At 37.5% G+C, this 14,874-nt stretch overlaps 1 protein-coding gene across 1 annotated transcript; it reads right to left on the bottom strand.

Annotated features, from left to right (window-relative positions):
* Positions 1-6,771: 6,771 nt before the first annotated feature.
* foxf1 (forkhead box F1) lies at positions 6,772-12,134 on the bottom strand. The gene is made up of 2 exons (XM_079825403.1): positions 10,901-12,134; positions 6,772-9,490 (listed from the first exon to the last, which is right to left on the bottom strand). The coding sequence occupies exons 1-2, from the start codon at positions 11,880-11,882 to the stop codon at positions 9,327-9,329; spliced, it is 1,146 nt and encodes a 381-aa protein (XP_079681529.1). The 5' UTR covers positions 11,883-12,134; the 3' UTR covers positions 6,772-9,326.
* Between the last annotated feature and the right edge of the window lie 2,740 nt (positions 12,135-14,874).

The following is a 14,874-nucleotide window of genomic DNA, read 5'->3' as shown; positions in this document are numbered from 1 at the left end:
AGTCTGATTTATAAGATGTTTTCCTCATGGGGACCTAAAAATGTCCCCACAAGGATGAGGATTTCGGATATTGCTATCTTTGTGGGGACATTTTGTCCCCATAACGTGATGATTACCAGTCCACACATACACACACACACACACACACACACACACACACACTATGTCTCTCTCTCACACACACCCACACGGTCTCTCTCTCTCTCTCTCTCTCTCTCTCTCTCTCTCTCTCTCTCTCTCTCACACACACACACACACACACACACACACAATGTCTCTCTCTCTCACACACACACACACACACACTCAATCAATCAATCAATCAATCAATCACACACACACACACACACACACACACACACACACTCAATCTCACACACACACACACACACACATACATACACTATCTCTCACGCTCTCTAACACACACACACACAAACACACACACACACAGACTTTTCAATTTTCAAACATCTGTGAAAATTATTCAAAGCGAAGCTGTGATTTTATTGCTTGTTCAATCAAAGCTGGCCGCTGATTGGCTGGTGAAGTGACGACCTGCTGCTGTTAGGAATAGATCGTCCCACTCGGTTCACTCAGGTAAGACTAACGGCTGCTTTTTCATATGCTGTGCTATAAAGCCTTGTGATGTGACATGTATCTCTTTATTTTGATAAAAGGTTAGCAATATTATTTGTATTATAATATGGGGTGATGTTTTTATAATTTTTGATGACATTGACGGTGTCTTTATCTCTGTGGAGGTGTTAATGTGTCTAAGTGATGTCTACAGCTACCCAGCTAACACAGTTCCGTTGTGAAAACGTAACCGGACCGGACCATATTCGTTGTAGCGACGTACCAAATAACGGTCCAGCGACGTAACTTTGTGATTCCCATAATCGTCGTGGCGACGTTATAGTGGTACGTTGCTGGAACGTGACTAGCGCGTCTCAACGACCAACCTATGTTGTGAGGACGTAACCTCAAAGGACCATATTAGTCGCAGCGACGTACCAAATAACGTTCCAGGGACGTAACTTTGTGATTCCCATAATCGTCGTGGCGACGTTATAGTGGTACGTTGCAGGAACGTGACGAGCACGTCTCAACGTCCAACCTGGTATGTTGTGAGGACGTAACCTCAAAGGACCATATTAGTCGCAGCGACGTACCAAATAACGTTCCAGGGTCGTAACTTTGTGATTCCCATAATCGTCGTGGCGACGTTATTGTGGTACGTTGCTGGAACGTGACAGGTACGTCCATACGACCAAAATACCACGTCCACCTTTATTTAAATATACTTCTCACCTTTAGTCCGGGGAATGAAGTTGTGCTTGGTCCATAAACTTGAAATCCACATAGAACTGATAAACTCAAACATTTCATTCTCTGCTGTAAAACCGTATAAATAAATTTGTTTAGTTTAGTTAATACATTTATGGATCAATACTTATATGTAGAAACCAATACAAACCCCTAATAATTCTAATAGAAAATGGCCCAAAACCAAACCGCATTCATTTATTAATCAGCATTTATTCAGTGTTACCTTGTACAAACACTAAGCCAACACATTTTGAACTATGTAAAGTGTTAACTAATTACAGTACAGAAATGTAACACATCAATTCATTAATCAAACATAATTAATGAACAATGTAACCAATTATTAAAATATTTGATTGTCTTATCATTAGGGATGGGTGTAGTTAAATAATGATTTTATCGCTGATACTTATCAATACTCTTATTGATCCTACTCTCTATAATTTAGCACAAAAAATACATGAAAAAAGCAATTACTTATTACTTTTATTTGAAGAAATTTCCTGTGAGACACCGGCTACAAAGGTCTAGTGGTGATGTGCTTTATGGTAAATGGACTGCATTTATATAGCGCTTTTAACAGACCTACGGCCATCCAAAGCGCTTTAAATTTTTGCCTCACATTCACCCATTCACACACTCATTCATACACCGACGGCGGTGTCAGCCATGCAAGGCACCATCCAGCTCGTCGGGAGCAGCTGGGGTTAGGTGTCTTGCTCATGGACACCTCGACACTTGGTCAGGTGGAACCGGGGATCGAACCACTAACCTTCCGGTTTGTAGACAACCTACATGAACCACCTACATGAACCACTGAGCCACTGCCGCCACACTGGCATGTGCTTTATTGCTTCACTACCTGTAGCTAATGAGACAATTACCAAAGATATATAGTCCTTGAGCTTCTCTTAAGCTAACAAATAAAGAAAATAATGTTCATAAAGGGATATGTAAAAAAACACTGAAATTTTTTTTTTGTGTTTTGTTGTAACATGTTGTAGCATCTCTCCTGTATTATTTGGCCAAAATAAACATAAACAGTTATTTGTTCAAGAAAATGAGCATGTTGACTCTCTCAAGAAGAATCTGAGACCTCTTATTCCAGACTGTGTCCCAGCTGTGGAAAATACTTTTTTAGACAGTGTTGAGGAGGCAGAGGGAGATGATGGAGAGCTGTGAGAGAAGAGGAAGAGTCTCTCTTACCCCACCAGCGGAGGGCAGGGTCTTCTGAGGCAAGGATAGGAGGATGGTCTCTATATATTCACTTTAGATCTTTGCCAACTGAAAGCTGAAAAATAAAAACATGCCATACTATTGTAGTCAGGTTTATTGCTTTTTGTTAGAAAGGTATAAGAAAATATTTTTTTAACTTACGTGTTCCTCCTCCTCCTCTTCATCCTCTTCCTTATCCCAAGCTGTCACCTCATCATCCTTCTCTGGCAGCTGAAAGAGGAGCACTCTGCTTTTGAAAGAGTCTCTTTTGCTCACCAAGGCTGCATTTATTTGATAAAAAAATACAGTACAAACTGTAATTTTGTGAATATAATTATAATGTAAAATAGCGGTTTTCTATATTTAAAGGGTTAGTTCACAGTCACATGATCCTTTAGAAATCATTCTAATATGAGGATTTGCTGCTCAATAAACATTTATGATTATTATCAGTGTTGAAAACATTTGTGCTGCTTCATATTTTTGTGTAAACCAGCATTTTTCAGGATTCTTGATGAATAAAACTTTTTTTTTTTAAAGTTTGAAAGTTTAAAAATCTTATGACATTATAAAAGTCTTTACTGTCACTTTTTTTGATCAATTTAATATCTTTTATTTAATTGTCTTCCAAAAAATATAAAGTAGCAAAACTGTTTTCAACAAATCATCATATTAGAATGATTTCTGAAGGATCATGAGACAATTTTAATATTATTTCACAATATTATTTTTACTTTTTTTTTTTAATCAAACAAATTCAGTCTTGGTGAGCATTAGAGACTTTTTTCAAAGACATAAACAATTGTACCAACACCAAACTTTTGAACATTAGTGTATGTTTGAGGTTTTACTCATAGTGCCTTAAAGCTACACTATGTAACTTTTCCGTCCACTAGAGGTCGCCTGTTCAAAACAAAGGCGTAGTTTGATGATGCCACGTTTGAGCGCAGAATCTTGGGACATGTGGTCTTCACCTCACAGCCGGTGGAAAACAGTCAGGTTGGACTCGGGCAGAAATCATGTTCATGGATGCGATTATTAACATTACTGTAGTCTGAAGCAGAGCAGGGCCGAGTGTTGTGGAGCTGAGCAAGGCCGCAGGAGCGATTGAAGAGCGGGACTGTTATTATGGCATAGTCGCCGGCGGGACTTTTATAATGACACGGTTGCCGGCGCCACTTCCTCTTTTCCAGTCATGAGTTAGAGGTAACGCAACTCTGTTTATCGTATTAGATATATCTGAGTGTGTTGAAAAGGAAGTTATGACGTTCGCTCGGCGGCTGCTATTACACTTGTTCACACTGCAGTGAGAGTAAAGTGTTTCACTGAATAAAACCGGAAACCGAGGGTGACGCAGATATGACGCAATCGACAGGCGACTCCCTCACACGCATAGCTCACACGTCCCGGTTCCTTGGTTAAAATAGCAATTTCTCACGATTTACAAATACAGTAGTTGGAAACATTTGGGATATTCTAAATACTCAACTGAACAAAATATATAACACTGGCCTAGTGGTTTCTGGATATTTTACTGCAAAAATCCTACATAGTTCACCTTTAAGAGATGTTGTCCGACAGGAGATCCGCTCCAACTCTGCTACGGTGCAAGGCATCAGCATGGAAGCATCAACATTTCAATTTATCATAGAGCCAACAATATTTAGTATACAACGCCAGGTTTATAAAAAGGAAAGAAGCTACAGCAGAGGTGAAATGCAGAAAAGAGAAAGAAGAATACAAAAAATAATTCTGTTAGGTGAAACATATTGTTAAAAAATTGAGGTTAATGACCTTCTTCAGTTCACCTGTGTTTCCTTTCCTATTTCTGTCAGCAGCTTCCTTCAGACATGTTGGAATCTAGGGAGCTTCCCCTTTGTTGTAGAAGGGTTATTTTGTCCCTCCTGAAATAACAGAACGTTTTTATCAATATTTTAACTAGTTTTTCGCGCTCCGTGTAACGTTAAGTGACGTCGTTGATTAACAGCACACACACATTTAAGTTAAATAAGTTTGTTAAATTAATAAGCCACCTCCGATGACTCATTCAATTGCCGGTAAAACTGGCAAAACTATCAAAACCTCTCATTTACACATAAATATGTAATTAAAAGCCTAAAATTTTATAAACAAGAGCTTAAGTTAAGTCTAGAGTTAACGTTAGCCTCGTTAACTTACCTGTTGTGAAAACGGGTGAGATGCTAACAGACTTTTTCCAAAGACACATTTCTATAAATTCAGCAGAAGCGTGTCAATTACATATAAGAAAAGTGTGTATTATATAAGAACAATTGTGTGTATTATTTGTGTGATTTTAGAGACTAAACTCACCTGAAAGCAGTGAAAACAACAGCGAGAGAGGGAGTTTTGCGGTTTGTCTGTTGTGTTGCTGCGCCGTTTCCATGCCAACTATGCGCCGCTCCAGTGTTTGAAATTGATTCGTCAAAGTCACGCAGCAAGAATTGACACATTACATGAATAACAATCATGAATTTATTACTCATTTTAAAGTGCCATGACCCGCTCAGGTGCAAAATGCCACTCCTGGCACGTGATAGTGGGACAATTGTGGCACTTTTATAATGTAATATTTTTTGTTGTTTTTGCAAACACGATTTGAAAACATTGATTCATTCAAATTGATTCATTGATTCATTTATTCATATTTGATGAATTAGGTAAATGTCCAATATAATATACAAATGGTATACTTGTAATGTAATTATCTGGAGACCAGTGGACCACGTCGCTACAACCTTCTCCGTGGAATAAACTCACGACGTCTTTTGAGGACGTGCCAACAACGTTTCTGGAACGTTAGCCAAGATTTTGAAAAAAAATACTTTACCACGACGTCCTCACAACGTTCTCCGTGGGATAAACTAGCGACGTCTTTTGAGGACGTGCCCACGACGTTTCTGGAACGTTAGCCAATATTAAAAAAAAATGGAACTTTACCACAACGTCCTCACAACGTTTCCTGTGGGATAAACTAGCGACATATTTTCAGGACGTGCCCACGACGTTTCTGTAACGTTAGCCAAGATTCTAAAAAATGGAACTTTACCACGACGTCCTCACAACGTTGTCATAAAGTAATAGGCTTGTTTGAGATGCGCCTCGCCTCGCCTGAATTTCAGCCGAGACTAGGCGGCTGCAGTGAGGGGAGGAGTGAAAAAAGTGCAGGCAAGCCGGACAGTTCTCTCTTCTCGTAGTGGATCCGACACCTGCGAGATCAAAGGCGGATATCGCGGGATTCACACTCGTGCGCTTTGTTGCTGATAAACTGGATGTAATTTAAGTTTTGTTACTTTTATATGAAAATAAATATTATGAACAAGACACCCAAAGTTTTTGTTATCTATTTCCATTCGAAAGACGTGTTTATCAATCATTTTTACTTTAATTAGGCCTACATACACGTTTATATATATATATTTTTTTATAAATATGACAAGAATCACATAACCCACAGAGAGATCGCCTTTGTTAGAGAGTTTGGGAATATTCACATATAAAAACATGATATCAGAGTTTTAAAATCAAACATTTTAAAAAAGAACCATGCATCACGGTTGTTTAAACCAATAAGCAATAAGCTGTGTCGTCAGCAAGTCATTTCCCATCATGCTTTTGCTCCGCGCAGTCAGTGGAGAGCAGCTGCGCTCGACTGCAGAATCCGACACATCCGCCTTTCGCTCGCGAGAGTTTTTTGACATACGTCTGCATGACATCAGAACAAGGCGGACCGCCCTCGGACACATTTCTAACCGGCATGCATGTCGCGCTGATCACCGGTGATCGGTTCTGCGCAGGTTTTGCTCATCTCAAACAAGCCTAATGTCACGCTGACCAAATGACGACTAACTGACGACGTCATCACAACGTAGGCCTACTCTTGATTTGGGTGGTCACTGCATTTGAAAGTTTAAAAGGGTTTTAAATCTTATACATCAAGTAAAATGACTCAAAATCAAGTAATTTAAGCATGCTAAAGTCAACTTTAATCATATAAAATGTAATTTCCAAACGGCAAAATTGTGGCCAGTGAAAATGCTGAGTGGCTAGTAACTTTGGAAAACCACTAGCCACAGTGGCTGGTGAGCAAAAAAGTTAATGTCAAACCCTGCCTGCGACAACATCAAGAGGCGACGTAGCTACATGTAGTCAATCATTTTGTATTCTATTATGATAATTTTTTTGATATTTTTGTTTATTATAATTCAAGTTGTGTGTCAATAATGCACATGCCCTGAGAAACAGTACAGCTCTGCTCTGCTCATGTGTGGCCTCTAAGATCATGTGTCCATGGGAATCTCCATGAGTTCAGCCCATGGTCACGGCCACGCACTAATAGTTGATGCGTGTGTGCGCTCGTGCGGAGGTCAGCATTGTGTCCACTTGTAAGATCTGCAGACGCTCTGCCAATACTGATTTATTTTGACCGTTTGTTTCATCATTTTAGCCGGATATATATTTGTATATAAATAAAACATCGAATTAGAACAAAAAAAGTGAAAAGGTTTTAAAGTCTGATATCCTAGGACAACCTTTTAGAAAAAGAAAATGTATTCTGTTCTTGTATAACTCAGAAACCAATACACTGATGTGCTGAACCTAAAGAATGTTAATGTTAGTGTTTAATTATAACTCGAATGTCTTATCCATGTATTGTTAATTTTACCAAAATAATTTCATGATGATTTTGTCTTCTTAAATATTCAGTTTTATACATAAACACTGACGGGATCGACTGCTCCCGGAAGATAAGATATATAGCAAAACTTATAGCCAATATAGTAAATTAGATTGGTAACACTTTACAATAAGGTTGTATTAGTTTACATTGGTTAATGCATTAGTTAACATGAATTAACCATAAACAACACCTCTGTTCAGCATTAATTAATCGTTGTTAACGTTAGTTAATAAAAATGCAGCTGTTCATGGTTTGTTCATGTTAGTTTACAGTGCATAACTAAGGTTAACAATATTTTAATAATGCATAGTATATCTTGAAATTAACATTAACAAAGATACATAAATGCTTTAAAAGTGCAGTTCATTATTAGTTCGTGTTAACTAATGTAGTTAATTAATGTTAACTAATTAACCTTATTGTAAAGTTTTACCATTAGATTAAATACCTAAAGATATTTGTTTCGTTAATATCAGAGTGAAAGTATTGCTTTATTGTAAATTATTTGTAAATTAAATTTATTGTAAATTGCTTTATTATTATTATTAGCCTACATTGTGACTGTTAACATAATTTCAATTTTTCATTATGAAAGTCAAGTCAGTTATTATTATGAAATATTATTATGCCTATTCTGTATAGAAAACCAAATAATTTTGCTAACTTGTTTTTATTTATTTTTTCTGTTATAGGAATATTATTATTTTTTTATTGAATATATTTGCAGTCACTCTTCAGCTTTTTTAATTCCACCCAGACAACATTTGTTCTATTAATCTAATTCTTGGCGTATTATAATCTAATCTAATTAGCTGATTATATTAAAAGAAAGTGTATTCACTGAAATAAGTGTCCTCATAATATTTCATTTTAAGCTATATTAGTAGACACAATCTTATTAAAAAAATTGCTTGATTTTGCACGTGTATTTGTTTTATTAAATGTCAGCTTTACGCGGTCAACTTTTCACTCCAGTAATAAAATATATCATGAAGAATGTGGCACAAAATAATAACTGTCGTTTATTATTGTTGTTATTGCTAGTACTAAAATTTAATCAATATTATTGTAGTTATTTCGCATTATTTTGTATTTTTATCTGGCATTACGTATTGGCCTATACATGCATTAAGCTTTATTTCTGGTTTGATGAATACTGCAGACATTTAGTCCACAAATCTATAGAATTCAATCTATAAATTCAAAATCACAAAACATAATAGGCCTATATAGGTTTATAAAAAGTCATATTTTAAACAAATATTGCAAACTTCATGCCATTACTTTAATTTTCATTTGAACTGAAGGATTACATCAACTAATATTCAAATTCATTGAAACGGGACAAAAACATCCTATTAAAAGAAATGTCTTACACAATGTACAGTTTATACAGTGCTTGAGAAATAAGACGTGTCACTATAGGTATGTACAACTAAATAAACAATCAAAATAACTAACAGTGCTTATATTTAACTTTAATGTTACATTGGGCAAATATTGCCAATAAAGCGGTCAATACTGTGGCTATAACTGTAGCCTAAAATTAAACATTTTAACAGAATAAATAAATCGCGCTTTAGGGTTTAAAAGTGCCTCCATTTCGCGTGCTTTTGATTTTCACCATTTAAAGCGAAATGAAAATGATTATATCAAAATGTTTAACCAAATGGATACAAACTCTACTTCAGGAACAATATATCAACATCGGAGCGTTTCACTCATCTTTGCATGTGGTAGCCATCCGCCAGCAGAGTTAGTACCGAGCTGTTGGAAACGAAATGCTGTGGCTTTTATTTTGTCCTCGATCTTATGATTCGCAGAGATCTGAAGCTGAAGGTTTTTCCATCTTGAATTCTTTCAAAGTAGCGAATCGGTGTTTTTTTAAGTGCTCCTTAGAGTTTGTAATTTTCTAAAAATGCGTTTCTATTGCCAAGTTTTGATTAGTAGACTAATAAACGGCAGTTCTTAATTCCATGTCTCTTTCCAAAGGAGCCAATTATAGACCACTCCATGGTTCATTTGGGTCAGTGTACTCTGTTGTTCGGCGTTGCATTAAGTCTTCTTTGTAATAATGCTGTCACATTACACAGGGTTTGATGTCCTGATAAGAGACCTGCTGATGGTGGTAGTACGAGCTGTTCCCTGGTGAATGCATCGATGAAGAGGTCATGGCGTTAAAAGAGAAGACAAATTCTTTCCTGTCACACATGCTGGGAGATTGGGAATGGTAGCGCGGTATACCTGCGGGGTCACAAAATATGGCACATTATTAACAAAAACTTGGCTAATGTTCTTGTAGTGTTCTTGGCATTTTAAACCTCAAATTACTACTACTACTACTACTACTACTACTACTACTACTGCTGCTGCTGCTGCTGCTGCTTAATGCTAGAAACAGAAATTATAAAATCTTGTAAAATGTTCTAATCGTAAAGTATATCAAACTCAAATCCACATTTTTGTTTGTGGATTTGGCGTCTGTTGACTGAATCAAACGCCGGGTATATTTGTTGACCTATTTGTCCATTATCTAGAGGATCGAGAGAGAGAGAGAGAGAGAGAGAGGGAGAGAGAGAGAGAGAGAGAGAGAGAGAGAGAGAGAGAGAGAGAGAGAGAGAGAGAGAGAGAGAGAGAGAGAGAGAGAGAGAGAGAGAGAGAGAGAGAATGTTTTAAACATTTCTTGAAGATTGAAAATGGCTATATTAGCTACAGGAATATAACAGTCTTACTTTCGATAACAACTTTACGCCTATATATCAGTAGCAGTCGGCTATTTAAAGCATGTATATATATATATATATATATATATATATATATATATATATATATATATATATATATATATATATATATATATATATATATATATATATCCTACAATTGTAATGATAACTTAATGTAGACATACATAACAATGATTGTTTAATATTGATTGTTTGTTAAATGAAATATATTTTTTAAAAAAACGTCATTATGCCATTAGGCCTATACACATTTTTAAGTTTGATATGTTTTAAAAATAGTTTTAAGTAGTTTATACTTATAGTAAGTTGTTTCTGATAATGCATTGGAGTGCAATGAGAGACCTGGAATTCTTAAAATCTGGGTGGGATCGTTTTTTAACTACTGCTTGCACGCGATTCCCAACGGACACATTGCTGCAGGGCTCGTGGCGTGGTTCTTCTTGCCCCAGTGGAGGTTACAGCAATCGGGCAGAAATAATTTCTAATTGTGCATGTGCAGAATGGTGTCGATATGTGAGAAAACAAAGCCATGGATAGGCTAAATTTTTTATGTTTTGCTAAAGAGAAAGTGTTTTGAATCACACTTTGCATTAATGCGCCCATGTTACGCGAATTAAATGCAGTTATTCTGTATTCACCATTTCTCGACAAAATACGCGAGAATTGATGAACATTTTTACCAGCACATTAATTTATTAAAACATAATTTTACGAATGTTTGTGTCACTATGTGGCATAACTTTAGCTGGACTGTTGGTAATGCATTAGCTTCAGATGTGTTTAAAAAAACAAAAACAAAAACAGTAATAGCTACCTCTCGCCTATTCAAGAAATTACTGCGATACACTGAGATAAAATATTTCTGTTAAATATGTCTGTCGAGGTCATATCATCTTAAAAAATGTACCTTGAAGGTCGGTGGTGCCATGGCCGTTCTGGTGCAGGTAGGACTGTTCCAGAGAGTGTGTGGGTAAACTGGGCTGCAATGGATTGGCTCCCGGGTTGCACGGAGAGAGCGGCTGCTGTTTGATGTAAGACGCTCCGTTATTTAGAGAGGCCGGAGGCGCTGGAGGCCAGGCCGAGGCCGTGCTAGAATACACGGTATGCGGCTCCATCACTCCCGCGCTGGCGAGAAGCGGCGATGCGGAGTTGTCATGGTGGGGGTACTCACTCCCAGAGGATCCCGTGCAACTGCCCATGTAGGAATGTCCACTATTCGCTGATAGATGGGACATTGAGTGTCCTGCCAAGCCCATTCCTTCCATATTGCTGGCCAAATGTCCATTCATCATCCCAATCCCACTCTCCAAAGATAAACTGTTTGGAGGACAAGACAGGCCCCCGCCGCCCCCTTGGAAGTTATAGGACTCGGGTATGTGATTGAACCCCAGCCCGTTCATCATGCTGTACATGGACGGTTTGAGCGCCTGACATTTGCGCCTGAATCCCCGCGGCCTCCTGCGGAAAGATCCCTCCTCGAACATGAACTCACTGGCCGGGTCGATGGTCCAGTAGTGACCTTTACCGGGTCTGCCCAGACCCTTGGGCAGCTTGATAAAGCACTCGTTCAGAGACAGATTGTGACGCACCGAATTTTTCCAGCCTTGATACGAGCCTCTGAAAAACGGGAAGCGGCTCTGTAGGAACTGATAAATTTCGCTCAGAGTGAGTCGTTTGGTTGGAGAGCTCTGGATGGCCATGACAATGAGAGCGATGTAAGAGTATGGGGGCTTTTCAGGACGACGAATTCCAGCGTTCGTCTTTTTAGTTTTGGTGCTGGAGGAGGAAGAGGAGGTCTCAATCACAGGCGTCTGTCCCTGCGGTTTCTCCGACATGGGGCTACTGTGAGCAGGGGTCTGCACGGAGGGCTGCTGGACCTCCGCCGTCATTCTTCACGCACACGTCAAAATCCACGTTCAAAAAGACTGCGATTTTACGCGGCTTTCATTAATAACGGAATGCACTGCTGGAATAATCTCTTTTTTCTCTAGTTATGCGTAATTGCGCATTACCCGTGTAATACTACCCACCATAAAACTGGATACTGCAGGAAAAAAAGATTCTTTCGGCTTCAGATCCTGTCTTCTTGCTCTTCCTTTAGGAGTTGGGCTTTTACTTATCTGTTTCCATCAGCTCCTCTCAGGCTCTTGAGCATGGGCACGTCAGAGTCGCTCATGGGCCGCCCAGGGTCCCTCCCACTGTCAGCTCTGCTGGGGTGGGCTTCACTAACATCTGCACAACTAGGGCACTATTAAATAAAGCGCGTTTATAATCTTATTTATTGTTAATACAATAGCATACTACTCAGTCCACATTAGTATCGATACTTTTTCGGACAATACAAAAACTATTTTAAACTAATAATAAATTCAAATTTTAATAGCATTATAAAGCTGGATGATCACTGCATTTTGGGTATTTTTTGATAATATTAATGATGTATATATGATTAATTAATGAATTAATGAATTAATGTGTACTTTGAATACATTGTACTTTAAAGCTTTCGCAAATTAATAAAAAAAAATGACAGCGGGTTTAAAAGCTCCAAAGTTTAGAAGCTACAAAAAGGCGTATAAGAAATTATTATTATTTAGGAAATAATACCATTTTAAAATCCACAATTGTATGAAAAGCAAGCCCCCCCCCCCCCCCCCCCACACACACACACACAGGCAGGAACATGACGAGGATGTTTATGCTGCAGAATGTAAACATTTCCCTGAGCTTCTTTAAATCAAAAATCTAGCAAAAAGCATCTCTAGAGCAGCTAATCCACATAGCCAAGCCACGTCACCATTCTGAGTTTTACACGTACATTTAAAGATTTCTGAGTTGATTAAGAACTGAAGAATGAGCTTTTGGGGTCGTTTCGGGTTCATGGAAACTCGCTTGAAGACTGCAGTCAGCATTCAACTGTGTCACTTAATCAAGGCAAGTTCACACACATTATTCATTATTACTCTATTCACATACTGTACCGAGATATTTTGCTGTGCTGCAGGCAAATAAAACGACCGACATGATTATTGTCTAATTGTGAACGTTACGGACACGACAGTAAAATAAACGCGTCATATAATACATAACGTAATTGTTAATCAAGACAAGCGCTGCAGAAATGCTTTCTTTCTTTCTTTCTTTCTTTCTTTCTTTCTTTCTTTCTTTCTTTCTTTCTTTCTTTCTTTCTTTCTTTCTTTCTTTCTTTCTTTCTTTCTTTCTTTCTTGCTCTCTCCCGGGTCTAATATCTATATTATATAGTTTCACTCTAATTTAGTTACTGGGGATTTGTATGTTTTATCTCTGTGCAACAATAATGCTTTGAGAGTGAAGAGCACATATCAATTAATAACGAATTCACTTTGAGACCATTTCTGTTGAAATGTGTGTATCATTATTGACATAGATTGTGCCGTCATGGCACAAGAAATGCAAGCTATCATCATTCAGGAGTAGCCTACTATATCTCCGTTATCAGCGAATACCCTGAAGGTTTTGGACCATGGTGCTGCTCAATGCAGGAATGCACATTGATAGAGGTATTGTTTTAAGGCTTGGAAAGGGGCCCTTACATTTATCAAGTGCTATGGACCACCCAGTTTGGTCTCGCCCTCTGCATTTAATTAAGGTTGATGTGTTCATTTGTTAAGGGGCCTTAGTTTTAACGCTACTACTGATATCCCCCGTTCATCTCACAATAACCCTTAAAAAATCCAGTATCTATCGAAAATACATTCTCAAATGTGTTTTAGACTAGTTGTTTCATCGATTTGTGACGTAAAGCATGCCAACGTTCTTCAACGTCATCGTAAACTCATATGTGATTGATGCAGAAGCCTAGTTCACTCTTTCGGTATGCAAACAAATAGTATAGTCTAGTTGGTTTTCATCTTGCTCAAACACTTCCAACAACCGAGCTGATAAAAATATATGCACTGCTGAAAACCTAATTTAGACCTAATAGAGATGTCAATGTTCACATTTTCCATGACGTCTTCCAATAAAATATTTGACACATTGCCCGTCTCAAATTCATGGCCACTTAAAAAGAGGAAAGCCACATTGTTCGGCTAGTCACGTTAGCATGACATAACTCAGTTTTGCAAAATTCATCATTAGAACACTGACGTCATAGTGCACGGTTCGCAATATGGTATTGTTAAATTTTAGAGAATATATATATATATATATATATATATATATATATATATATATATATATATATATATATATATATATATATATATATATATATATATATATATATATATATATATATATATTGGGATATACAGGAAAACGTATACAATTACGAATATGTAAAAACTACCAAAATACATCTAATGAATGCATGCATTGGTCACTGTTTGCTTCTTGTTTAATGTTTATTTTCACGTTACTGCCTGAATGGCTAAAAAAAATCACGTTATTGTAGCTTGATCTCATTAATGACAAAAAAATGTAACAATTAGCTAATATTAATATTCTCATGTCTAAAAAAGAGTTTATTGATACAACCACCGTTTCACATCTGATGAAACATTGAATTGCCTATACATTTATTGAGGAAACGACTTCAATTCAGATTTAAAGACAGCCGTAGGCTATATGACGACTATTTTTATCTTTTTTTGGGGTAGGGAAACAGAGAGCTAATTCTGGAGCACGGTGAACTCTGAAGGTTCACTTTACTGGACATGAATTGTTTGAAAGGAAGCGGGACAGACGGATCAGTCAAGGGTTCCACAAGTTCACTGCCGCGTGACACCTCCATTCGCAATTAGCCTAAATCTTATTGTAGTGATCATTGTAGTTAGATATTGTAGTGCCCTGGAAAATATTTTTAAGCTACTACTTTTAGCCTATTTGTATAATTATTAG

The sequence above is a fragment of the Gobio gobio genome (genome assembly GCF_949357685.1).
Source record: "Gobio gobio genome assembly, chromosome: 9".
Lineage (NCBI taxonomy): Eukaryota > Metazoa > Chordata > Actinopteri > Cypriniformes > Gobionidae > Gobio > Gobio gobio.
Note: the sequence above shows the minus strand (reverse complement) of the source record. Positions and strands in the feature narration are given on the sequence as shown.